This window comes from Ahaetulla prasina, chromosome 1, assembly GCF_028640845.1.
Source record: "Ahaetulla prasina isolate Xishuangbanna chromosome 1, ASM2864084v1, whole genome shotgun sequence".
Taxonomy (NCBI): domain Eukaryota; kingdom Metazoa; phylum Chordata; class Lepidosauria; order Squamata; family Colubridae; genus Ahaetulla; species Ahaetulla prasina.
In genome coordinates, this window is record NC_080539.1 from 41,251,864 (window position 1) to 41,278,830 (window position 26,967).

Sequence of the window (26,967 nt, forward strand, 5' to 3'; positions counted from 1 at the left end):
CGTGTCCCACTCCTCCTCTGACGGCTGGGTCTGGAAAGTCTGTATCAAGCGTGGCCACAAAGCCTCTGCAGCTTTGCCAAAGTCCTGTCAGAGTTCTCAGGGCAGGCAGGAATCCAAGGTGCGACTTCAGCAACCAGATTAGACTTTGCCTGACTCAAAGAATGCCAGAAAGCAGATCCTTTATATAGGCCATGGGGTGTGGCTCCATGACTCAGCACTTATCCAGGCCTGCCCCTCCCTTCCTTTTGCTGATGTCGCCTCTCCATTCTCCGGAAGCGTGGATCTGTCCACCCTCCAGCTGCCGGCAATTCTAGCTCGTGACTGGCTTCATGCTCATCATGCTCACACGCTGTGGTGGTGGGGGAGGTTTATTTGCTCAGTCTGTCCGGGCATGGTGCCAGGATTGGGGGCTGGAGGCATGCCAGGCCATTCGTCTTGCTCAGTCTGTCCGGGCATGGTGCCAGGACTGGGGGCTGGAGGCATGCCAGGCCATTCGTCTTCATTATCAGGGAGGGGCTAGGCTGTGGAGAGGGGAGCGGGCGAGGCACAACAGCGTTGCAGTAATCCAGGCGGGAAGTGACGAGGGCGTGAGTGACTGTGCATAGGGAATCCCGGTCCAAGAAGGGACGTAACTGGCGTATCAGGCGAACCTGATAAAAAGCTCCTTTGGCGACGGCTGTCATATGTTCTTCTAACGACAGCCGTGCATCCAGAAGGACGCCTAGATTACGAACCTTCTCCGTGGGGGCCAAAGACTCGCCCCCCACAGTCAGCGATGGCCTCAGCTAATTGTACTGGGATGTCGGCATCCACAGCCACTCGGTCTTGGCTGGATTGAGCTGGAGCCTGTTTTTCCCCATCCAGACCCGTACGGCCTCCAGGCACCGGGACATCACTTCAACGGCTTCGCTGGGGTGGTTTGTGTGTCGTCAGTGTACAGATGACACCTCACCCCAAAACCACGGATGATCTCACCCAGCGGCTTCATATAGATGTTGAACAAGAGGGGCGAGAGAACTGACCCCTGTGGCACCCCACATAAGAGGCACCTCACAGTCGATATCTGCCCCCCCGCCAACATCGTCTGCGATCGGTCGGAGAGGAAGGAGGAGAATCACCGAAAAACGGTGCCCCCACTCCTAACCCCTACAGCCATCGCAGCAAGATACCATGGTCGATGGTATCAAAAGCCGCTGAGAGACCTAATAGGACCAGGGCAGAGGAACAACCCCTGTCCCGGGCCCTCCAGATATCATCAACCAGCGCGACCAACACCGTCTCCGTGCTGTACCCAGGCCGGAAACCGGACTGGCACGGGTCTAGATAGACAGTTTCATTCAGATACCTAGGAAGCTGATGCGCCAGCAAACTCTCAACAAGAAGGTTGGAGACCGGACAATAATTTGCTAAAACAGTTGGGTCCAGGGAAGGCTTTTTGAGGAGGGGCCTCACCACCGCCTCTTTCAGGGCGGTAGGGAAGACACCCTCCCCCAAAGAAGCATTAACAATTCCCAGGAGCCAACCTCATGTAACCTCCTGTGTGGCCAGTACCAACCAGGAGGGACACGGGTCCAATAAACATGTGGTAGCGTTCAGCCTCCTCAGTATCCTGTCCATGTCCTCAGGAACCACAGTGTCAAACCCATCCCAGACAACATCTCCAAGATCTGCCTCCGTCATCCCGCCTGGATCTACCCAAACTACGTCCAGCCCGTCCCGGATCTGAGCGACTTTATCGTGCAGATAGTTTCCAAAGTCCTCAGCACGTCCCTGCAAGGAATCTTTGCCTACAGAGGTTGCTTGTTTTTTTTTCTCCCCTGCCCCCTCCCCCTCCCCCTCCCCTGCCCCATCCCCCCAGAGGAGAGATCAGAGACATAGGAATTTCCTAAGCCTGTGATGGCGAACCTATGGCACACGTGCCCAAAGTGACACACAGAGCAATGTTGCCTGGCACGCGCAGCATCACCTTTTCCTTTTCGGGGTTTCTGGTGTGCATGCATGCGCAACAATCAGCTAGCCTTTTTGCATTCGGCAGTGCCAGAAACTAGAAGAGCTGGTCTTCCATTTTCCTGTGTGAGCATGCGCGCCGGCCAGCTGATTGTCGCGTGCGCATGCATGCCAGAAATCCAGAAAAGTAGCTGGCTGAAACCAGAAGTTCAGTAGCTGAAACCGAAAGTTCATTTTCGAGCATGCACATGCACCCTGGGCAGCTCCTCCTCTTGCGTCCAGGTGCGCACGCGCACGTTCTCCCTTTTTGGCACTTTGTGCCGAAAAGGTTCGCCATTACTGTCCTAAGCCATTCACATAGTGTGCTCATATCTCCCAGTCTAGTTGCCATGCGTGATTGCATTGCTTTTGATATGTACAAGACAATAATTAGGAATTTGAGCATTGCACAGAAGTGGTTAGGAGGGCAATCAAGAGATAAGATGGCCAGCCTATAAATTTTACAAATAAACAAAGGTAAAAGGGGTAAAACTGAGTAGTTTTGTCTCTTTCCAGCCAAAAAGCACAGTTGCGGACATGTGATTTCACACTTAGCGAAGCTTTGTTTAAGGCAGAGTTGCTGGTTCCTATTAAGTGAAGACTACCTGTACTGACAATCACGTGACTGAGGGAAACTGCAAAAGTTGTAAATTCCGGCATTGGTTTTAAAGTTACTTTTTCAGATCCATTTTAAATTTAAACAGTCACTGAATGAGGCAGTCAGCAAGAAAGGTGTATGTGTACATTGCATTTATTGTAAAAAAAAAAAATTCTACAATGAGAACAGGACCACCAGCCCACCCAAACAATAAAAAAGAAAAGAAAGAGATACTTATCAGAGAAGATGTCATTATTCAACCCTTCTCTCATATTTATATCTCCTTAAATTTTGTTTCTCTGAACTTTTCATCTGGCCTGTCCTTCAAAAACTACAAAAGATTTATCTTCCCTGGAAATGATATCAGAAGACTTTCTAGCCTGCTTCTGGAATGTGTAGGAGAGAGATATATACACAGAATGTCTGTCTCAATTGTAGGGAAATATTTTTACAGTAAATCTAATATACACATTTAGAGAAATGGTGTATTATCACAGATCCTAAAGTGGTATGTTTTAAATAATGTCAATGAAAGAGAATGATCCTTGATTTCTAGGAACTGATTAACAAGAAAAATTACATGCATTATATTACATTGTAGAGGCTATGATACCTTGTGATAGCTATTTTACAATTAACTTACATTATGACTTTGCCTTTCTGGAGTAGAATATCGTTCTTCATATATTTGTACATTATTAGATATGAAAGCCATAACTTTGATGTCTGAAAAAGGTGGGCACATTAAACCTGAATTTAAAATGGCACTACAGATTTGGAATTGTATTAAATAGCTGTGTTATCCCTGTTTTTGAATAGGGCGGACCAAGCAAGCTTGTACAAAAGCATTTGGCTGGATTATTCCAAAGTATTGCATCTTTCTATCATCCCTCAAATAATGGTCGCTGGTTGGTAAGGATATGTGTATCTTCTCTTTAAATCTTGACATCAAGACTTTAAATTTTGTGTTGGTATTGAATTTTGTCAAAGCCATTTTTTCAGGCACTAATTTCAATAAAATGTCCATGCTAAATATGATTTTTAAAACATTCTAAGAGCAGCAGCAGTTCTTCTTCCTCCACAATGCCAACAGTATACATAATGCTTATAGGAAACAGAGCTAACTCATTTGCTTTTCCAGAGATGTTATGATCTACAAATGGATGCAGAACTATAAAAAAGATGGGGAATAGAAGCTGGTGCCATTAGGAAAAGAATATGCACCTGTTTTTTTCTTTTAATTAAACGGGAAATGTGACTATTGAAAAGGGATGACATGATAGCAGTGTTCCAATATCTCAGGGTGTGCCACAAAGAAGAGGGAGTCAAGCTATTCTCCAAAGCACCTGAGGGTAGGACAAGAAGCAATGGATGGAAAATAATCAAGGAGAGAAGCAATTTAGAACTATGTTTATGCTAATGAGCTCTCCCACTAAATTCCATTGTTTTTCGGTGGAAAACTATGCATCACCCTCTGTTACATTAGATTGGATTAGACTTCTGTATAAAAATACTATTAGACTCCTGGAATATGGTTGGCAGAACTGAATGCCTTCTTAACTTCCATTCAGGCTTGCTGCTGCTGCTGTCAGTAGAGGAATTTTATCTAGTGAATTAGTTTTGGGTAGTGGGTATCATAGGATGGAGGAAGTAAGGGAAAGCCATCTGCTTCTCCCAGTAGATAACTAACTACAATAGCACCAGGAAAAGAATGGAAGAATATTGTTGTTCTGCAGTGTTATAAGAAGGATACTACTGTGCCCACAACCTCCCTGACATCAAATCAGGGAGCTCTTCACTGAAGGTTCTGGTCCATCTCTCATTATGCCCAATACATAAAATATCTTCAAAACATACAGACATTGCTGGCTGCTGAATAAGGGTCTAGATTTACTTTGTTTAATGCACAGAATGTAGAAATCAAAATAATTTTGGCTCTTTTCCTTGCTTCTAATTAATTGGAATGAATTTTGTTGCCTTTCTTTGGTAGAACAAGCTAATGAAGCTACTTCAGCGTCTACCCAGTAGTATAGTCAGAAGACTGCATCGTGAGCGCTATAAGAAGATGAGCTGGCTGACTCCTGTGCCCGATAGCCATAAGCTTACTGATCAGGACATAACAGAATTTGTAGAATGCATTATACAACCTGTCCTGCTGGCAATGTTTAGCAAAACTGGAAGTTTAGAGGCAGCCCAAGCATTACAGAATCTTGCACTAATGCGTCCTGAGTTGGTAATCCCACCAGTACTTGAAAAGTGAGTACTATCTAAAACCAGAGAACGTTTATCTAGTTTTTAGATGACCATGAAACGTTATTCTAAGGCAGTATTTTTCCAAATCTAAACCAGTATTTTCCAGTTGTACGGATTTCAGCTTCTAGAATTCTTAGTCACGGTTGTATTGGCTGTGGAATTCTGGGAGTTGAAGTCCACATACTTCAAAATTATCTGTTTTAAATCATTGTCTTTTTTGCTGCAATTTTAAGAAAATCTATATTTACTATTTGTGTCTCTATGTATTTACTTTTTGAGATGTATGCTTTAGTTACTGCATTATTTTATGAGTTTACTTTTAAAAATATTCATGCTGCCATTTCTATCAAAACATAGTTTAAGACGTTTTGACAAGATCAAAGTTTAGGTATAAATTTCCTCACTTTGAAACTTCTACCCTTCCATTTTTATTGGCTTAAACAAGAGCAAATGCCATTTAAGAGGTGGAAAAAAATGTGGCTTTGACAGCATATCTTCTTTGCTCCCTAAGGTTCCTCAAAAATGCATATGGTAAAACATTTTGGGTGCTTTTTGAAATTGACATTTTAATGAAAAAATGTGTTTCTTTTGCAAATCCTTAAAACACCCATTTTATATTTTAAAACTCCCGAAATTCCTTCTCCGACTGTTCCTTTTTCTAGAATGGAGTCTTCCATATGTTCCACAAAGCTTGTTATAGCCCTTCAGTCAGCAGAAGTTAAGAGACCTACAATCTGATTTCATTTTTGTTGTTTCTTAATGTTGCATTGTATATTTAGTAGAAAATGTATTTGAAATCCCATCTAATTCTGGTTTTTTATATTTCCTAAAGTTGAGTCATTGAAACATAGTATTGGTTAGAATTTCTGCAAGTGGAGTAATGTAATATTAAAACTGGAAAAGTTAGAAAAATGGTTTGGACGCAGCCAATGTCTAACTTATCTTATAAGCACTTGAAAGTATAGCATTTGAACTGATAAAAATCTTTTGTTATTTTTTTTCCTGTAGAACATATCCCGCACTAGAGACATTAACAGAACCTCATCAGCTGACAGCTACGTTAAGTTGTGTAATTGGTGTAGCTCGTAGCCTGGTATCTGGGGGCAAGTCATTTCCTGAAGGTCCAACACATATGTTGCCTCTGTTGATGAGAGCATTGCCTGGTGTGGATCCAAATGATTTTAGCAAATGCATGGTGAGTGTAATAATTTCACAGGGTGTTATGTTGCAGTTAGATCTCTCTTAAGTCACCTAAGACATGACTACAGTTTTCCATGGATTTCTTTCTTTTGTATTTCAGCCTCTTCTTTACTGCTTATTTTTTTAGCATCTGTTTGGCTGCCTTTATTCCTTCCTCCTTTCATTTGCAGGGGTAGAGCATACAACAGGAGGAGCAAATAAGGCATAAGCTAACTGCAGTCTTTTCCAGTTTATGTGCTTTCTGCTAAATCACAATTGATTCCTCAGCATAATTTACAGCTCCCTTAGCACCATCAGGATTCTCTGCTATCCCTGATCTTTAAAATCATTTTAAAACTATGACCTGTTACAAAGTAAAGTAGAATTTTTATTTTACAGTAATAACTGTGGACCTTATATGGGGCCAAAAAACCCCCATTTCAATACAATTAAACATGTTGCATGGCTAAAAATTTAGCATTTTGATGCATGCCCAGCTGCCAGAATAAAAAAAAATAGTAAGGTGACAAGAATTCAGAATTTACTGGGAATTTAGGGCAGATGATGGCAAGCATCTGTGGGAGACTCTAGTGACTTGGAGGAACTGGAGGGAAGCTCCCCTGCCCCTCCTCATGCTGTGAATGTGTTTTGCTTTTCAGTGTTAGCTTGTTTAGCTATAGTGTCTTTTGCCTGGTGAGCCATTCATTGGATTTAAGCTTTGTTAAGATGGATTCATGGTTAGTAATTAGAATACAGATACCATCTATTATTTTGCATTCAGTTCCCAGGTCACAGTTTGCCTATAGATAGGAATAAACAACGGAACATAAAACCCGTAGGTTTAGAATTGTTTAGACATCACCTTTGCCCTACATTTGTGGTTCTTAGGTCTTAAAAAAACACGCCAATTTGCCTTCTGGAAAATGTGTATTTATAACAAGCTATGCCTGTCATGACAACTGTTTTATGAATGGGAATCTCTTCTTCCAACAGCTGTCAGGCAGTGAAAGCATCAATTTTTCTCAAAATTCTGTTCACCTAAAAAGGCTGGCAACCTCTGCTTTACTACATATGGAAATATGAATAGAAGAAACTAAACGCAGTTTAATTTTGCACTAGGTGTAATCTGGGTATCTGAGATGTGGGAATATTAGTTTTCCCTCCCAATAGAGTTTTGTCATACGTTTCAGATATTTGAAGTGATTTACGTTCCTTTTTATATTAAAGTGTATACTTATTGCACACTGAAACTTGTTTGCATACTTTATTAGATCACATTCCAGTTCATTGCAACATTTTCTACTCTCGTGCCTTTAGTGGATTGTTCATCAGTACTACAAGAGAGAAATGATCTCACAGAGGTATCAGTTTTAAAAGTTATTTGCTAAGTTAAACTGCTTGTGAAAATGTTCAAGTACAGATAAGAATATATAGAATGTAATAGAATATATTTTGCTGCTTGTACTTTGTAACTATAAAATTAAGGTTTTCAGTTTAAAAGAAAACAAACCATATGGTCTAAATTTACTAACAAAATTTATTTTGTTTTTATTTATGTTCCCTTGATTTTGATGTTGGTATTTTGAATATTTACAGAAACTGAGAATTGTATGTTTTGAATAATGCAAGAATTGAGTAAAGAACTAACTAAAATTTGGAAATTTTTAAATGATTTACATGCAGTAGAAAACTTTTCTTGTATTTTGGAATTGTAGGTGGAGAGAGAACTGTGCTCTGCTACTGCTGAATTTGAAGATTTTGTACTGCAGTTTATGGACAGGCAAGTAGTAATGGGAAGCAGATCGTGCTGATGATATGACAATCCTATGTAATGGCTTGCACATGGCAGTTGTGTATTTCATACTAATCTATATTTCTAGTTTGAAAGCTATTCTGATGAAAAAATTAAAAAGACGAGTCAAAAATTGATGAAGAGTTGGATAGGTAGTTTGACTGATACTTTTTCAACAAAGTTTATAGGCAACAGGATTTTTGAATAGGGCATCTAGTCATGTGGCTGTGTTTTTTTTTTGTAATGGCCAAATACAATCAATTTTCCTTTCTCTCACCTTTATGATATAAAAGGCCACATTTGAGATATTGAAACTTCTAAAGAGTGAAGCAATTTCTCTCTCTTTTTGCAGTTTTATAGTTTGACTAATTTGTTTTGCTTTCTTGATTTTTTTTTTTGGGGGGGGGTTGAAAATAACTTGAAACACTAATTGTCAGTCTATGAAATAAAAATAAAGATAATAAAGACAATGAATAAATATTAAATAAATAAACAAATAGCTCACAAACTTTTTTTTATTGGACTGCAAGTCCCTATGCTTGGTAAAGAAAATTTTAAAAAATGAATTTATTTCTAGCCTTCTGTAGTTCATTGCCAAAAATATGCAAATTTTATAGCATACTATGAAAAATAATATTCTACTTCAGCCCATACAAACACAAAAAAATTGTAGTGGTTTCTTGTTTTGCTAATTATGTTAGTTACTTGATTGTTGTTTTTCTGTATAGATGTTTTGGACTCATAGAAAGCAGCACATTGGAGCAAACAAGAGAGGAGACTGAAACAGAAAAGATGACTCATTTAGAAAGCTTAGTGGAACTAGGACTATCTTCTACATACAACACAATCCTCACACAGTGCTCAAAAGACATATTTAAGGTATTTTTCATAAAAGGGAGTGAATATAGAAGTCATAGTTTGCTTTCTATCTTAATTTTCATAACCCAAAGCTTCTGAAATTCTTTTAATTTTAATCATGTTGTTTGGAGTTTGAACAAAGAAATATAATTTAAGCTGCATTCATGGTGTAAAAAAATATTGCACAGTGAAAATAAGTATATTGATCTGGGATTCAAAGAACTTTTTCAGTTACACCCAAAGACTTGGGCATGCCTAATAAACTTCTTTATTTTATTTTGTTTTAAAATGTCCCTAAGCCAACATTGACTGATCTTGAAAAGTTTAGTAAGATTAATATTTGGATGGGAGATTGCCAGATGATCTCAAAGCTGTAGATTAGATTGGAGAGGAACAAAAAATCCTGGAAGAAGGCAGTTGCAAACGATTTCCTTTTTTTGCCAAGAAGATAATTTGACTATCTGTATAGTCACCACAGTTAGTACAAAGGAGTTTTCACCTTTAGTTCTGTTTAAAATAATATGCCGTGTCAGAATCTGTGAAGATTGTCCCAGATTTAGAATTGAGTTGGAAAATAGCATAGCTGACTTGATACTAAGGCTAAAATCTCCTGCAGAACACGAAGCTATAGACATAGATCTTTAGGTCTAAGCAGTTGTTTTTTGCAATCAGTACTAGACCATCTGACTTTTGTAATGGAAAATCTATATCTGGTCCAGTGGTAGAACTTTTCTTGTCCTATACTTACAGAGGGTTTTTTTTGGGGGAAGAACATTCAACCAGTTAAATCATTACTAGTGTTTTGACATTGCAGCCCAGTTATAAATACTTTGCTGGGATAAAAAAATCACAAGACTACAGGATGTTGCAACATTATAACTGCATATATATATGTAGGTAGGTCTTGTCATATTCCCGTGTAAGGTTGAGAGTATCTTGGCGACGTTTCAATGAGGTCTCACTCATCATCTTTAGGCTGGTGCTTTCGGCTTCTGTGGGCAAAGCATGGTCGGAGTTGCCGTCTCTCTATAAATACTGGTGGGGAGGTGGGGAGTGTTGCTGTGAGCGGGTTGGTTGGCTGTGTGGTTGCATCTTGATTGGTAGATGGAGTGGGTGTTTGCAGATTGGTCGACTGCCTCGCAGCATCCTGTGTGGGTGTGGTCCTAGTCTTTTGTTTCTGAGCTTTGGTGTTGTGGCCTCTGGAGTTCTATGATGTGATGTCTTGAGCAGATGGCTGTGATGCAGCATCCCGGGCCCAGGCCTGGCTCCGAGTTCAAGGTCCTGTCATGTGTTCCTGGTGTGTGTCAGCTTGCTTTGCATGGGGATCAGAGGGGGGCGCAGCAGCCAGTGGTGCCAGCATGGGGATGATACCTCCTGCCTACCAGACATCTGGAAACTGGCCTTAGTCAACAAACGAATCCCAGCCACGAAAATTGACACCGGACCCAGGATAACACACAACGCCACCACCAATCATCCTCACCAGATTCAAACCCAAACCCATCCCACAGATGAAACACAACCACCATCCAGAAGCCAGACCATGCTGGCACCACTGGCTGCTGCGCCCCCCTCCGATCCCCATGCAAAGCAAGCTGACACACGCCAGAACACATGACAGGACCTCGGACTCAGAGCCAGGTTGTAGAAAAAATGCTTTTAAAAGTAAAAAAAAGAGCCTCTGACGATCAGGCAGCTCAGCTGGGCATGGGGGTGGGGCAGGGATTTTTGCTACCGGTTCTCCGAACCACACCTAAATCCAGGAAAATAGATGGTTAGTAGGTTCCTTTAAACTGTTGCCGCACACCTGATTGGTTCATAGGCCACAAACTAGATTGGAGCCCTGGTGGCCCACTGGTTAGAATGCAGTAGTGCAGGGTAACTCACTACTCCAGGAGTTCGATTCTGAACTGCTCAAGCCTTCCATCCTTCCAAGATCAGTAAAATGAGGACTCAGATTGTTGGGGGCAATATGTTGACTTTGTAAACCATTTAGAGAGGACTGCGAAGCACTATGAAGCAATATATGTAAGTGATATTGCTATTGTTTGGTTATATCTTGGTTTCTAGATGGGCTTTTTTACAACTCCAATCAATATCAATTCTTGCCAATGTACTTACAATCCCCAATCCTTGGAACTCATCCAAGATATCATGATGAATGGTATCAAAAGCTGCTGAGAGATCTAGCAGAACCAGGTTGAACCTGGATAATTGCACAAGTCTGTCATTTCTTTTGGATTTCCCCAGCCTGAATCCAGTGTTCAATTCTAAATAAATATGAATGATTTTATCTCTCAGATGTTTTGCAAATTTAAGTTAATAACTTTATCATTGATCTTCCACCCATTCTTCCCTATAAGAACACCTTAAATAAAGTTGACTATCCACAGATAAATGTAGAATAGCATTGGCATTGTATTGCTCTTATCCAATGTTTGGTCATATTTACACTTCATTGCTAGTATTGTTCAAGGTGTTTCTTTTGCTGACACTTTGTATTAAAGAGTACCTTCTGATCACCAATTAGAAGAAGCCACCAAGGTACCATCATGACGAAGAGTTGAAGTCACCTCCTTATTCTAAAGATTGATTAGTATCATGACAGATTTGATTATGACAAGGGACTGATGCAAAAGTCCCTTCACCCTTAGATCATATAACAATTGTTCCAAGAGAAAAACAAGAGCTACCACATGGCCTTGTAGTCTGCTAGGCCTATTATGACCTGGACTTGGTGACTCCTCCAGTAAAGACGCAGGTTGAAGTTCCTCTTTATAATGACAAAATCTGTCATCAATCCAGTGGTGAGATTCAGCAGTTATGGCATGTGTCCTTGTGTAACAGAGAGGACAGTACAATAGTACCATCTCAACTTGTCCCTCAAGCTCATTCTTACAATGATTCTCAGCATAGAGTTTCCTGTGTCTCAGAATGGTACTTCCTGGTTCCTTGGGTATGACTCATAAAATTCATGCCAAAAAAGTACCTATCACTGATTTAAAAATGTTTTAATGCTGTCTTTTCTGACATGTTTTCCTTGTGACAGCTATGCATAAACCTAAAATGGGAACAATGTAATTCTCAGTATTGATTAATCCTAGTTTAATATCATAATTTATATCCTTTAAATCAGGATTACATTTTCTTTCTTTTTCTTTTTGTATAGGTTGCCTTAGAGAAGGTTTTCAATTTTGCTGTCTCAAATATTTTTGAGACAAGAGTGGCTGGTCGAATGGTGGCTAATATGTGCCGAGCTGCAGTGAAAGTAAGACTTTATTTTTCTTCTTCCCTCCCTTCTTCTCAGTTAAAATCTAACAATAACATCTCTGTTATGTTGACACTAGAATGTTTTGCCAGTTCATTAGCTCTCTCTGTCTCCCACACAGACCTTAGATAGAATATTATTTTATTTAGTTCTTAGTGTTTTTTCCTTTGCAGAATCAAGGCCATTCAGTAGAAAAAGATATGTTTTGTATCTTTGCTGTGGAATGTTCATTATTTTGTCAAAATATCTTAATGTAACATTTGGTTCTGTCCGATATTTCAGTGCTGTCCAGAGAAGTCTTTGAAGCTTTTTGTACCCCATTGCTGTAGTGTTATAACACATCTCACTCTCAGTAAGTTTCAATGATCTAATGTTGTAACCTGTTTATATATGTAGATGTATATTGCCTGTTGAAAATTTGAAGTATTTTATTTGTAGTTATGTGCAAAAAGTTCTGCTCTGCAGAAGGAATATTTTGGGGATTCTAGAATTTACTGCTCTTCCTCCAGACCGTCCCTATCCAGCTATTCTACCAAAGCCCAGATTTTTTTTTTTTAAAGAAATATCTAGAACTGGAAGTAGCTTCTAGCATTCTGAGCATGTTCATCCAACAGCTAGAGACAATATATACAATATTCTGATATACACTATACAGTAATTTTATTCTCAAGAGATGGAGACTAATTGAAAACTATCAAGTAAACTTCCATTGCTTAATACGTATTTGAACAGGGTCCTATTTCACCATGCTAACTACTATACCACAGTAACTGATGGGTTAGGATAAGAGAAGAGATTGGCACAGGATCATTCAGTTAATAATGCAATGATTCAGTCTCCCTAATCCAATTTTCACTGTTATATTACATTAATGTAATACATCAGTAGAATAGACAAGATACACTAACTGAAGGCACAAAGTGCATCCGTGTCTCTGATATTCAAGAGAATGTTAGAGAATATGTTTAAGTGCTGAATGCTGATTTTGAAACAACAATAGGTGGGCCAAAAGCTGGTAGGATTCCTTTAGTAGAAACTTGAAGCAGTGTATTTATATGAGGGAACTCTGGCTGTTGTACTGATTTTGCTTTAAACAGTTTATTTTTTCTTCACAATTGGAATCATTTACTGCAAGAAATTAATGGGTAAAATAGCTATTATTTTCTGATTTAAAAATTTCTTCTCTGTCATGATATATGTTGGAAAAGTACAGGAGACATCCTAAGATCCGTCTGGGGGACTGAAATATATCTGTATACATTATTCGAAAGATAATATGCAATATAAAATAATAAGCTATTCACATGTTTATTATTTGTAACAATTGCAAAATGTTCACTTCACATATGAATTTGAAGGGCTAATCTGCTTGTGTGAATGGCACAAAGATATCTGCAAACATGTATAAGCAACCATGTTTCTCACTTAAGCTTCTTGTATGTCTTTTGCTTAAATAATAAGATTTCTCAGAAATCAAAATTGGAAACAATTGAAGGCAGACAAGGAGGCTTAGGTATTGAAGAACATTTAATTCGTTTTTTAAGAATATGCTAATTTGGGAAGGGAAACATATTGTGACATATCTTCTGAATGATGATTGAAATTTCTCATAGAATTATTAGGCAGCCAATTATATAAGACAACATTCAGATTACTTTGTAGAGGTAATGTGTTTAATTTTTATTCAGAAAATGAGTGTAAATAATGAAGGTATAAGAAACAATTAAAACAGAGATATTTTATGTATTTGTCATCCTATAACAGAAGACTCATATGAATATATGTCTTTATACATTTATATAATTTTTCCATTTTCTAGTTGAATCATAAAAACGTTCATAGCTTGCATCATGAGTAACCTAAACAAGAATCTTCAGAACTCTGAATGTTATTACCTACACATTCTGCATCATAGTAACATTGAGGTATAATATATTTCATATTTAGATGATGATGCGTTACATGATGAAGAATTAGATAAAGAACTCCTTTGGAATCTTCAACTTTTATCAGAGGTATTTATGAGAAATTCTAGCTTTAATTTTCAATATATTTGATTCCTATTTTAATTTCCAATATATGAAATAACAAAGAGAAATTTCCTTATGAGGGAGGAACATACTTAAGGCCCAAACTACTTAACTAGACTTGTGTGCTAGATTGAATCATTATATGACTTGCAAAGCTGCTATAGAGAAGAACAGTGAGTTTTGAATCTGACTTGAGAGAGGAAATATAATAGTTTGAAGTTCTAAAACTATTAGTGAAAAATAGTAGCATTGTTTTCAAGTGTTATGTGTGTCCCTACTTGGGAATTAATTCATAGAGCCATAATGTTGGAATGGATCTTAGAGTTCTTTAAGTCCAGTCCTTTCCAGGACATGACTCCTGATATCATCCAAGACAAATGTCCAATCTTTGCTTGAAAATCTCCAATGATAAAGCACCCATGAGTTTAGGAGACATGCTGTGCCACTCCACTGCTTAATAGCTCTAACGTTGAGGTAATTCCTCTCTCTCTATTTCCATTTTTGGATTTTCCTAAACTCTATATTTTTTGTTCTTGTCCTGCACTTAGGAGTTATGGAAAATAAATCAATACGCTGTTCCCTGAAAATAGCCCTTCAAGTATTGAGAGTATTCTCAACTCCCTCTCTTATTTGGCTAGACACAGTTACTTTAACTGTTCTTCATGGGATTCAGCCTTCAAGCCCTTCGTCATCTTTGCTGATTTTCTTTGCACTCTTTCTTTTTGATCTTCGTATTTCTTCTGACTCTCCCCCGCTCCCCCAGCAGTTTGGCGTCTGGCAGGTTAGAATGCATGACCCATTTCCCTGTTTCTCATCACTATCTTGCTATCTTCTGCGACCAGTGGATTCTGCTTCCTTGACTTTCCTTTGTTCTGAACACATTCAAATAACAGTTTTCATTATTTTTGGTGTTCAGTGACAGCCTGAGCATATTCTGAATCTTCCTAACATTATCCTTATTAATATGGGCTGTTCCCTGATGCTCTGTTTCTGTTGCACACCCCTTTCTATTCTTCAAACTTAAGCTATATTTCTCAGCTTATTAGCTCTTTATATAGCCACACTGGTTTCCTCAGGTGTCTACTATTTTTTCTTTCTCTTTGGTAGGTCAGAATTGGTAGATTGAGCTTGGGCCTTAGGATTTCCTAACCCTCCCTTCTTAGTTCCTAATACTCCACAGAGCTTTCAGTATTGCAACATACTGAGAAAATTTAGAACCCTCTGTTTAAATAGGCTTTTATAGACAGCCTTTTATTTTCCATTTAGTTTCCTTCAGTCAATAATGGCATGTTTCTTTTAGAAATGCTTGTCACTCATTTGCTGTTCAGTTACTAGTAGTCCTCGTTCAGCAACTCTTTCACTAGGTGTTGCTGTTGTTAAACCTCATGTAATCATGACTTGTGAATTTACTGCTGGCTTCTTGATTGACTCTGTGGTTGGAAGCCAGCTGTGAAGCTGGTAAATGATGATCAAGTGCCTCCTGGATGTTGCAATGGTCATAAATGTTGCTGATTGTGATGTGCCCAAATCCTGATCACATGAATGCAGGGTGGCTGCAACAGTTATAAGTGTGAGGAGTGGTCATAAAGTTACTTTTTCAGAGCTAATTTCAGATCCTAATTTCAAATGGCTATCCTAATTTCAAAAAAATAGATCAAATGTCAATTCTGAACTATACATTCACTATAAATTCTGTTTGTGTTTATTTCTGATATTTTGACTTTTGCTAGATCACTCGTGTGGATGGGAAGAAGTTGCTGCCATACAGGGAGCAGCTTTTGAAGATTCTACAACGAACCCTCCATTTAACCTGTAAGCAGGGTTACATTCTGTCTTGTAACCTACTGCACCATCTTCTTCGTTCTACTACACTTATCTACCCCACAGAATATTGCAGTGTGCCAGGTGGTTTTGACAAGCCTGTTTCTGAATACTTTCCTATCAAGGCAAGGATTTTAACTTATTTAGGACTAGAGAATTTGACTGCATTTTAAAAAATAAAAATAATGAACAATTACTCTGTTGCATTTCCTCGAAAGCTATTCCAGCATGGAATATTCACTAGCATGGAAAGTGTAAGTGAAAGATGTTATAAGACTAAAAATATGTAATGTCGATTTTATCATCAGTGTATTTTATTTTTTTATTTGAATGCTAGCACATACCATCTTGAAGGGATGGGTCATGAAAACCAAAGCTAAATATCAGGAAATCATTAGGTCTATGTAACATTCTCTATTCTACTAAATAATAAAATTGAGATATTCTTTATTTCATAAACTAGGTAGTATTTCTCCATTTTATTTTTTAAAATATATTTTAACATATTACAGGATAAATTAGTCTATACAGTAAACCTGTTAATTCTGTAACATGTCGAATGTTATAGGTACACTTAGTCAGGTACACAAATACAATTAAAGAATACGATGGTAAAGATATGTGCAATACATGTTATATTTTTATAATTTAAAATATAAAATATGAATAGAATAGAATAGAATAGAATAGAATAGAATTTTATTGGCCAAGTGTGATTGGACACACAAGGAATTTGTCTTGGTGCATATGCTCTCAGTGTACATAAAAGAAAAGATACGTTCATCAAGGTACAACATTTACAACACAATTGATGATAATATATCAATATAAATCATAAGGATTGCCAGCAACAAGTTATAGTCATACAGTCATAAGTGGAAAGAGATTGGTGATGGGAACTATGAAACGATTAATTAAATTAATTAAATTAAATTAATTACTGCAGATTCAGTAAATAGTCTGACAGAAGAAACAAGATGATCTTAAGTATGTAATAAAAAGTAATTGTAGGGGAAGGAGTAGCAGAATCTGAGGACATAGTTAAAAGAGAATCTCAATATAGCCACACATGAACTAAGTCCATATTTCCCTATGTGTGCAGATAATGACAATGCTATGCAGCAAGACATAACAATAATTATAGTGATATTTCAGACTGCTTAGAAAGGAACTTGAAAACTGAGCTTTACTTTATGTGTTGAAAACAAGTAACATATATTTTCCATACCTCCTTGTTTATACTTACTTCTATCTTAAAGTAGCAAATGATCAAGTAGTAATCTGATTATAGGCATGGCAGGGATGAACATACACTGAAGGAAACTGTTTTCAGTGGGAGGAATTCAGTAGATACCATCAGAAAATACTATTTTAAAAATACAAATAATTCATACATCATAAAATGGATTTTGCCAAATATTACTGTTATGCAAGAATTAATATGCTAAATTTTACAGAATGTGTCCTGAGCATAAAGTAAACAAATCCTCAGAATACCGACTACTGAAGAAATGGACATATTCTGTTTTTTGGAACAGATTGCCCAAGGCAGAAGAAATTGAGGTTTCTACAGAAGAGAAGAACAGATTAGAAAACATGAATTTAAGATCCTATTGTTTGCATATCATTTTGGATAAACTCCTTAAAATTGGCACATGATACCATCTATCAAGTTTTATGATTGTTATTTATAGCTACCTTTTGTATAGCATACTTAAGAACTATGTTACTCTGATTATGGTTCCAAGCACAACTGAGAGTGCTGGTCTTGACCTCAAAAGCAGTGAGTGGAATGCAACCAGTGTGTTTAGCACATGATTCTCCACCCACTCCATCTGATTTCATGTGCCTTCTTTTGCTTAATGTATTTGAAGAAGGTTTTCTAAGGGGGTCTCTCTGTCATGAAACTCTTTCTTTCCTTTGTATAATTATATCATTGGAACTTCTCTAGCTTTACTTAAAAAATGGTTTGATTCTATGGAATCTTTTTTGTTTTTGCTTTTTATACTATAATATTTGTGCCCTAAATTAATTTGGAAAAAAGGAATGTAATTTGTTTATTTTTATTTTTAAAAAATTTGTTTTATTGAGTTTTTACAATTAAATAATTCTTATTCACCTCTTGTGCATGACTGTGACCATTTACATATCATCACACTAGTATTCACCTATACTCTATACATTTTTAGGAATGTAATTTGTTTAAAAACTCCCATAAATTTAACTCTTTTTTTAAAAAAAATAGTCTAACTGGTGACCTTAATAGGTTACTGTTAACTGAATATTAATATTCTTTTAATTCATCTCTTGCCAAGTCAAGTGTTTAAGATCATTTTGTTTGAAATAAAAAAATTATCCATTGTTAAATGTGGTGACTTATAATTATTTTCTAATTTTGCTAAAGGCAAAATGTACACCCTTGTGTTGTTTTTACAGGACTGGGGTAAACCTGGTAATCTACAGAAACTTGATATTCAGTGGCATGTTCCTTCAGCTGAAGAAGTTGCTTTTTCTTTTGAATTGTTGGATACTTTTCTCCAGCCAGAGCTTGACAAACTGGAGCAGTATTCAGATGGAAGTCTTGAAATGTCCAGGTTAGAAAGATTCATTACTGACTAAATTGTTTTTTCAAGTTTAAGTAAATGAATTTAACTACCATAAATTCCTGAATAAACTGATGAGATTTACTCAAGTAGAGGAATTAGGGATACATTACATATCTTTTCATTTATTTAGAATATTTGTATATCAAGAAGGCTTTGTCAGAAAAAATTGCTTTATTTCATGGTTGTATGTTTATTTTCTGATATACTGTAGATGCTACCCAATAATAGGTAGCTAACAATAAATCCACAACAACGTATACAGAAAGAGTTAAAGCACATATATTTGATGTGAGCTGCTGAGACTCATTTTAATTGTGGTTGTATAGGAATGTGTTTAATAATATAAATAATAGCTAATGTTATAAGATAGTGTAGTTTTCAGTCAGTTAATCATTGATTAAGGTTATTTGTTCAGTGACTGTTCGAAAGTTACAGTGGAAACTTACAGCCAGTCCTTGGAAGTTGTGGCAATTGCAGCATCCCATGGTCACAAGATTATAATTTAGGCACTTGGTAATTGGCTTGCAATTGCAAACATTGCAGTACCCCATAATCATGTGTCTGGCATTTGCGACCTTATCGCTGACTTCCCACAAGCAAAGTCAATGGGGAAACCATCAGAAAAGTGAAAATGGTGATCACATTGCATCTAATGACTTCACAGAATTTGCCTAGCAACCACAAACTACAATGCCAAAACTCACATTGTTAGTCAGCGCAATCATTTAAGGTTGCAGTTAATGATCATATTGCTTAGCAACAGAGTTCCTGGTCCCAGTTACTATTGTTAACTAGACTACCTGTACTCTCCAAAGTTATTTCGAAGAGCTACATTTTTACAGCCTTTCAAAAACATAGTAAAGAGGTATGGTCCCAATATTTAATGTAGACTGTTCCACAGGAAGTAAGGTCCTTGCAAATGACATTTCCTCAGTAGCATGACCCTCAGCAAGACTTGTTTCACTATACAGGTAGGGACAACTCAGAACAGGCAGTAACAGAATTATCTGGGCCTTGAACCATGCAAGGCTTTAAACCATGCAGGATTTAAAAGTGACAACCAATGTGAAACTACATCTGGAGGATAACTGGCAACCATTGCAGCTCCCATATACTGTAGGTGTATCTCAGAATACTCTATCTATGTTGCTACATGCTAAATCATTCAAATGGTCTTCAAAAATTCTGAAGAAGTGGACAGCATTCTTTTTGAAGTTGTGCTGTGGATCCATGCCATTCTAGGTTGAGGAAAACTTCCAGGAAGGTGCTAGGATTCAAATCAGATTCCTATTAGATATATTCTTGACACACAGGTTGTTCCCTACTGACTTGAAGTACATGGTGCTGTAGCCTCTTTTCAGAAAACTACTACTTGACCCAGAAATTGTAGATAATTACTGACCAATTTTCCATGATCTTCCTTTTTGTTGGAAGTTTTTGGGAATGTGGTGGAGCATAGAACCTGGAAAAATACATTACAGGTAATCCTCAAATTACCAACAGTTCATTTAGTGACCCTTTGAAGTTACAATGGCATTGAAAAAAGTGACTTATTTTTCACATGACCGTTGCAACATCTCTATGATCACATGATCAAAATTCAGACACTTACCAGCTGACTCATATTTATGACGATATTTTCTAATGTTGTTGTGGAGGTCAGGTCTCAAAAGTTCTTTTGAGTGCTTTTTAGTAAAATGAAAACCTATTTAACATTTACTTTCAGAGATGATGTTCAGCAGTGTCTTACTATAGTACACAATTGCCTTATTGGATCAGGAAACATGCTGCCACCTCTGAAAGGAGAAAAAGTGGCTCACATGTAAGTAAAATTTGCTTTTTATATAAGTGGAATCATTTAGATAAAAACATCAGAGATTGTTTTGTGCCTCACTTAGAAAGGATTCTTAAAATATGCATTGAGAATTATTCATCTGATATTGTACATAATAAAAACATACCATAAATTAGATTTTTTTAAACTTTCCAATCCTTTCCAATGACCTTGAAATTCCCTGATGGTCTCTCATCCAAATATTAAGCAAGTTCAGTCCTGCTTCTGGTTTTAAAGCCCACACAACATCACTTTTTGTTAGCCCTTATACAGATGCAATCCTAAGTACAATAGTAATCAAGAAGTTATATAGCTTCATTATTATTGAAATTCTGTTTTCATTTTCCTTCAAAATGTAGAAAAAATAGAAATTAAAAGATATAAAATTATAACTCTTAATCTTTAGTAATTGTAACAGTAATTGCATCAAGAGTTCTCTTTAAAGAATATGTATGTATTGTATATCATACAGGGTTCCAAGTCTAGTGTCATTGGAAGAGATCAAACTTTATACCGGTGTTGAATATGGTAAGTTAATGCCATTGGTGGAAAAATTTGCTGTTACTTAATTCATGACATCATTGATCTTATATTGAAAGAAAGTAACTAACTTCTTATTTATGTTTTTTTCTGTGAACCTTAAGAAAAAATGCTAATAATAATAATAAATTAATAATTAATAATTTAATAACTATGTTGAGTTTAATATTGCATGCTGCCAGACTCAACAACTCTGGGCAGCTAACAACCATCAAGGAATGTCATTACAATAACATCAATAAAAGCTAAAGATAAAATAAGGAAAACATATACTGCATATGAGCTGGCCAAAGGAGGACATGAAAACTTTCAATGTGAAGAAGTTCCTTACAATGTGCAGAGGTTGGATAGGGTCCTGTGAGTGTCAAAGCCCCTGCCCTGGACAAAACACAGAGCTTCTATAGGTACATCAGTAAAATGGCACCCAAAGATGAGCTACTGAGAAAATGTCCGAGGGAGCAGCAGCAGCAGACATGGGAGAAAGATCAAACAGAGGAAGCCATGGCAAGATAGTACTGTGCACGGGATGTACCACTGACAGATAGCTGAGGTGACACGCATTGGGAAATACTACCAGTGACTGAAAAGGGCTGATCTAAAGGACAACACTGTGGCAATGATCATGGCTGTACAAAAACAAGCATTAAGCGCTACCCTGGTTTCCCCAAAATAAGACATCCCCTGATAATAAGCCCAATCGGGCTTTTGAGCGCATGGCAATAAGGCCAAGCACTTATTTCAGGGTCTTATTTTTGGGAAACACGTTAGATCCATAGAAGCAAGGGTCTATCATATTAAGCAGGACCCAAAGCACAGACTATGCAGAGAGGCCTCAGAGAAAGTACAACAAATAGGGCCAAGGTGTAAGACGCAGGCAGAAACAGAATACACTGAATAGCACAACCAAGTAGCTGGCATTGTATCCAGGAACATATGTAAAGTATATGGGCTAGACTGTGATGGAAGATTCCACAGAAGGTTGTGGAGAGTAAGGTTAGAATCCTGTGGGACTTCCTGACCAAGACAGACAGGCAGATACTAGCCAGTCAACCAGACTTCATGGTCATAGAAAAGAACAGCAGTAGAGATAGCTCTAGCAGTGCTCAGTGATTGCAACATCAGGATGAACAATAATGAAAAGCTGGAGAAGTACTAGCTGGAGAAGGAGGAATTAGAGGGGACATGTAAAATAAAGTCCAAAATATTCCCAGTGGTGGTATGGAGTTATGACTCCTAAGTTGGGAGAGTGACTCCAACAGATCCTAGGAATAACATCAGAGTTCTTTGTCCAGAGGAATACAGGGATAAGAACAACTAAGGTACTGTGCAGAATCCTCAAACCTATCTCTGAAATAAACAAGGATGTTTTATATATAAGCCTTATGGGTACATATGTACAGTACGTTATGCATGCAATTATATATGTGTACGGTCCATGCAAATCTTTTCACAACTTAAACAGCTTTGCTGGAGAGAAACCTATTCCTTTGTTTTTATTTTTATGTTTCTGCCTCCTTTGACAGGTTCTTGTGATACATTGTAATTTATAAACTTTACAGATAATGAATGGTCTTATTTGTTTAGATTTGTCGAAAGAGAATTACAGGGAAAGAATCTGCAAAGTGACAAGAAAACTCCTACGTAAGTGTGCTTTTAATTATTCCATTTGTTCTCATTTTCACTGAATTTGTACAGTAGTTCAAAAGACATATAAAATGGTAAATCAGATATGAAGCAAAGTACTTTCTTCTTCAGTTAAAGAGAATGAAGGGTGTTTGGTAGTGACGTCTTGAGATTCATTATGGTAGTTAGTTTTGTTTAATGGATCAGGGTGGAATGTGGGACAATGGATGGAGCTTCCTGTCATTTTTGGATTGGGGGACTACATTTTTTTATGTGGTGGGTGAAAACTGAAGACTATCCTTTTTTCCCTACTAAAAACAGAAGGAAATTGTATTGTTGTTCCTTCTAAGCTATCAATATGACAAGAATGCTGTAACTATGAACATTAGTTTATATTGCTTTGTTTAATTATTTTTTTCTTTATTGTAATAGACTTTGTACTTGACAACTCGGAGGATGATACTAAGTCTTTGTTCCTAATCATTAAGGTATAGTTGACATTTCTAGTGTGATTTCTAAAACATTACGTTGGATGGATGGCTTTCTGTATAACTCAAATTCTTGTTCTACAGATTATTGGGGACCTCTTACATTTCCAAGGTTCACATAAGCATGAGTTTGATTCACGGTGGAAAAGTTTTAACTTGGTGAAGAAATCAATGGAGAATAGGGTTAGTATTTAGTTGTTTTTTGTTTGTTTGTTTGTTTACATTTATATCCCACCCTTCTCCGAAGACTCAGGGCGGCTTACAGTGTATAAGGCAATAGTCTCATTCTATTTGTATATTTTTTACAAAGTCAACTTATTGCCCCCCCAACAATCTGGGTCCTCATTTTACCTACCTTATAAAGGATGGAAGGCTGAAGTAGTATTTAGTATATGTAATTTATTTACACAATTAAGACTTTAAAGAATCTAGGGGGAGTTAATGTTTATAATTAATGAAATTTAAAAAAGGAATCACAGGTAGGACTGAATAAAGTTTTTCGATATATAAATAATTGATTTGCCTATTTGCAGCTTCAAGGCAAGAAACAGCATATTAGAGCACTGCTCATTGACAGAGTCATGTTACAGCATGAGGTAAATATATGGTTTTTTTTACTATCGTATGTGGGCTGCCTCTGTAGTATCTACAACTTTCATTTATAAAATTAAAACTTCTAATTTGTTCCTTTTTCATTAGTTAAGAACACTCACTGTTGAAGGCTGTGAATATAAAAAAGTACATCAGAACTTGATCAGGGACCTTCTTCGTTTATCTACAAGTTCCTATGGCCAGGTAAGCCATATGCCTCCTCATTTTATACAAGCCGAATATTAATGGCAGGAGTTTTGAAATAAGTATTTGCAGGAAACGGAGTGCTATTCCACAGCTCATTTGAAATTTCTGAGAACTCTTTCTGTGTCAGCTTTAGTCTTTGGGATGTTATCCTGTACAGGTAATCCTTGACTTACAACAGTTCATTTAGAGATAGTTAAAAGTTATAGCGGCGCTGAAAAAAAGTGACTTATGACTGTTTTTCACACTTACGACCCATGGTCACATGATCAAAATTTGGATGCTTGGCAACTGGTTCATATTTTTGATGATTACAATGTCCCAGGGTCACCTTTTATGACCTTTGTACAAGCGAAGTCAGTGGGGAAGCCCGATTCACTTAACAATCGTGTTAGTAACTTAACAACTGCAGTGATTCACTTGACAAATGTAGAAAGATAAGTCGTAAAGTGAGGCAAAATTCACTTAACAAATGTTTCGTTTAATAACAGAAATTTTGGGCTCAATTGTGGTCTTGAGGACTACCTGTATGTCTTTATTTTGAGAGCTTGTTAACATTTCCTGAATAGCATTTAGTTATGCAATAGTGCCTCCATGTAATTATTTTGAGCCCACGCAGCAGCTACTTCTAACTGCCAGTTGGTGGGTGCATAGAGGGGTTATATGGCAATAGCAATAGCACTTAGACTTACATACTGCCCCTTAGTGCTTTACAGCACTCTCTGAGCTGTTTACAACGTGAGCACATCGCCCCCAACAAACCTGGTCCTCATTTTACTGTCCTCAAAGGATGGAAGGCTGAGTCTTACTTGAGCCCTGCCAGAATCGAACCTCAGGGTGCAATACTGCATTCTAACTACTGTGTTTACTTATCTTTGTGGAGAAAAAAACTGTACTGAATTGAATAGTTCAGAAAAACTATGTGGGTAGAGAAGAGGACTGTGGACCAGCTAACACAACTCTAATCTGTAGCAGCAATACACATTTTTTAAAATTTATTTATTTTTTTTATTTGCATTTATATCCCGCCCTTCTCCGAAGACTCAGGGCGGCTTACACTATGTTAGCAATAGTCTTCATCCTATTTCTATATTTATATACAAAGTCAACTTATTGCCCCCAACAATCTGGGTCTTCATTTTACCTACCTTATAAAGGATGGAAGGCTGAGTCAGCCTTGTGCCTGGTGGGACTAGAACCTGCAGTAATTGCAGGCAGCTGTGTTAATAACAGACTGTCTTACCAGTCTGAGCCACAGAGGCCCTTTACTCATCAGTAGTGGGTTTCTACTTACAGAAGCAAGCCAATAAAATTCTTAAGGTCCAGATGATTTGCAATTTAGAGTTGCCTCAAAATTGAATTCCATGCGGAATGTATTCCTCCTAATATTAAGGATAAAAAACAACCATCACCAAGCAGATGCAGAACAAGATTCTTAATTTTTTAACATATTTCACAAAAGTTGTTTCAATGCCTTATAAGAAAATTATATATATATTTATATATATATATATATATATATATATATATATATATTTATATATATATATTTATATATATATATATATAAACATAGATGCTTTTTCAATCAATCACTGTATAAAGTAAAGCTTATTTGTCCTTTGTTTAGTTTTTGTACATATTTCTCTGGTGCTTTTGCCCTTAGGTCAGGAACAAAGCTCAACAAGCCTTCTTCACAGCCTTGGGGACTTACAACTTCTGTTGCAGAGACATCATTCCTTTGGTTTTGGAGTTTTTGAGGCCAGATGGATACAGTGTCACCCAGCAACAATTTAAAGTAAGGAATTTATTAATTTTCTTTACAGCAGGTTCTGTCAGTGCCATTGATGGGGAGATGTATTCTCCAGCCATAGAGTATTTTTGCCATCTTAGAGCTCCAGAATAAATTGGCAAAATTTATTGCCAAAATGACTTATTTTTGGTGTTGTAATGCCTCTCAAAATAAGCATGGAAAAGGAATCAGGAGGACTGGATGATAACACTCCCCCCCACCCCCTGCGTGAAAGAATGTTCCTGGAATCTAGCCATTTTGCAATCATGATTTTGGTGGCATGATTTCAGGTTGCTTTTCAAACTTCATAGTTTGTAATAGAATGGAAGTTTTTTTTTCTAGAGTCCCCATAGCACCCTTTCCTCACAGTAGCCGTAGAAGAGGAAAAAAGTTTTAAAAAATTAAAGTCCTCTCCCTCCAAAGTCCACCTCCCTGCAGGTGTCTGTTGGGTCAGGAAGCATGTTACCACTACTGATTCAGGACACATTAATTTAAATGATAAAATGTAATTTTGAATGTTATATATTATGTAAATAACAGGATGATGATGATAAGTATACAAAAAACAAATATTAGGATTAGTATATATAAGATTTGTTTCCAACTCAATTCTTTGGATGAGTTTTTAAAAGATTTTAAAAACATAAATTTTGATGACACTTTTAATACAGTTTGGGTGATCAGGTGATTTGTTTTTATTGACATATTTGCAGTTGAAACCTTGACTCTGAACAGCTTATGAAGCAAAATAAGCTTTTTGATTTCAGTTACCATCGTATTATTTGTTAATGTGATTGATATGGCATCCATCTTAACTCATTGAGTCTGGCAGACTAACAACATTTTAAATCATAATACTAATACATAAACCAGAACACATAAAATGACAACCATGGTGAAAAATCTCAATCTGTTACAAATCAAACAATCTGATCCCCATGCCTGGAAACACATTATTATCTTCGCAGCATTCTGTGAGATCTTAAAAATTATTGTGATCTTTTAAAAACTGGCAATATGTGAGGTTTTAGCAGTTAAAAAGAAACATACTGTTTGGGAGATAGAAGCAGCAGACACTTTTGCTGGAGCTAATGAAAATTCTGGCACATTGAAGTATTGAAAATCCCTGTTCTAAAATAACATAAAATAGATCTGGTTTTGTTGTTAGGTATTAAGTCAGTAGGTTGACATGTTTGATTACTAAATAATGTAGTAACTGAAAAATTTAGATTTATTTTTTACTTCATAGTGTGTTCTGACTTTTTGTATTACTTAAAAGCATGTAAATTTGAGAAATGTGAAAGTAGAAGTATTTCCCGCCTTTTCATCCTTTTATTTAGGAATAAGATATAGTCCTATTAAAAAACAATAAAGCTTAAAAGAATATGTGTAACCTCTGTTTATAGTATTGTGGGAAATGGTTTTCTGATGGGTTGATTTTAAGATATTGTATGTGAAACCCTTAGGTTGTGGGCATCAGTAGTCAATCCTGAGTAGACTCTAT

At 37.0% G+C, this 26,967-nt stretch overlaps 1 protein-coding gene across 4 annotated transcripts in view; it reads left to right on the forward strand.

Moving 5' to 3' along the window:
* Positions 1–26,967, forward strand: part of PSME4 (proteasome activator subunit 4) — a 94,089-nt gene that overhangs the window by 37,900 nt on the left and 29,222 nt on the right. For all 4 annotated transcript variants that reach the window (XR_009152909.1, XM_058164942.1, XM_058164943.1 and 1 more), the window contains 19 exons: positions 3,404–3,496; positions 4,575–4,840; positions 5,846–6,032; positions 7,288–7,377; positions 7,732–7,796; positions 8,537–8,687; positions 11,836–11,934; positions 12,217–12,286; positions 13,882–13,949; positions 15,695–15,910; positions 18,222–18,379; positions 20,118–20,213; positions 20,698–20,753; positions 22,350–22,406; positions 22,821–22,876; positions 22,961–23,059; positions 23,410–23,472; positions 23,576–23,671; positions 25,338–25,469. Coding sequence is in view for 3 of the 4 variants with exons in the window: in XM_058164942.1 (XP_058020925.1) it covers positions 3,404–3,496; positions 4,575–4,840; positions 5,846–6,032; positions 7,288–7,377; positions 7,732–7,796; positions 8,537–8,687; positions 11,836–11,934; positions 12,217–12,286; positions 13,882–13,949; positions 15,695–15,910; positions 18,222–18,379; positions 20,118–20,213; positions 20,698–20,753; positions 22,350–22,406; positions 22,821–22,876; positions 22,961–23,059; positions 23,410–23,472; positions 23,576–23,671; positions 25,338–25,469 (2,118 nt within the window). In the remaining variant the exon portion in view is untranslated. The remainder of the gene's footprint in view (positions 1–3,403; positions 3,497–4,574; positions 4,841–5,845; positions 6,033–7,287; positions 7,378–7,731; positions 7,797–8,536; positions 8,688–11,835; positions 11,935–12,216; positions 12,287–13,881; positions 13,950–15,694; positions 15,911–18,221; positions 18,380–20,117; positions 20,214–20,697; positions 20,754–22,349; positions 22,407–22,820; positions 22,877–22,960; positions 23,060–23,409; positions 23,473–23,575; positions 23,672–25,337; positions 25,470–26,967) is intronic.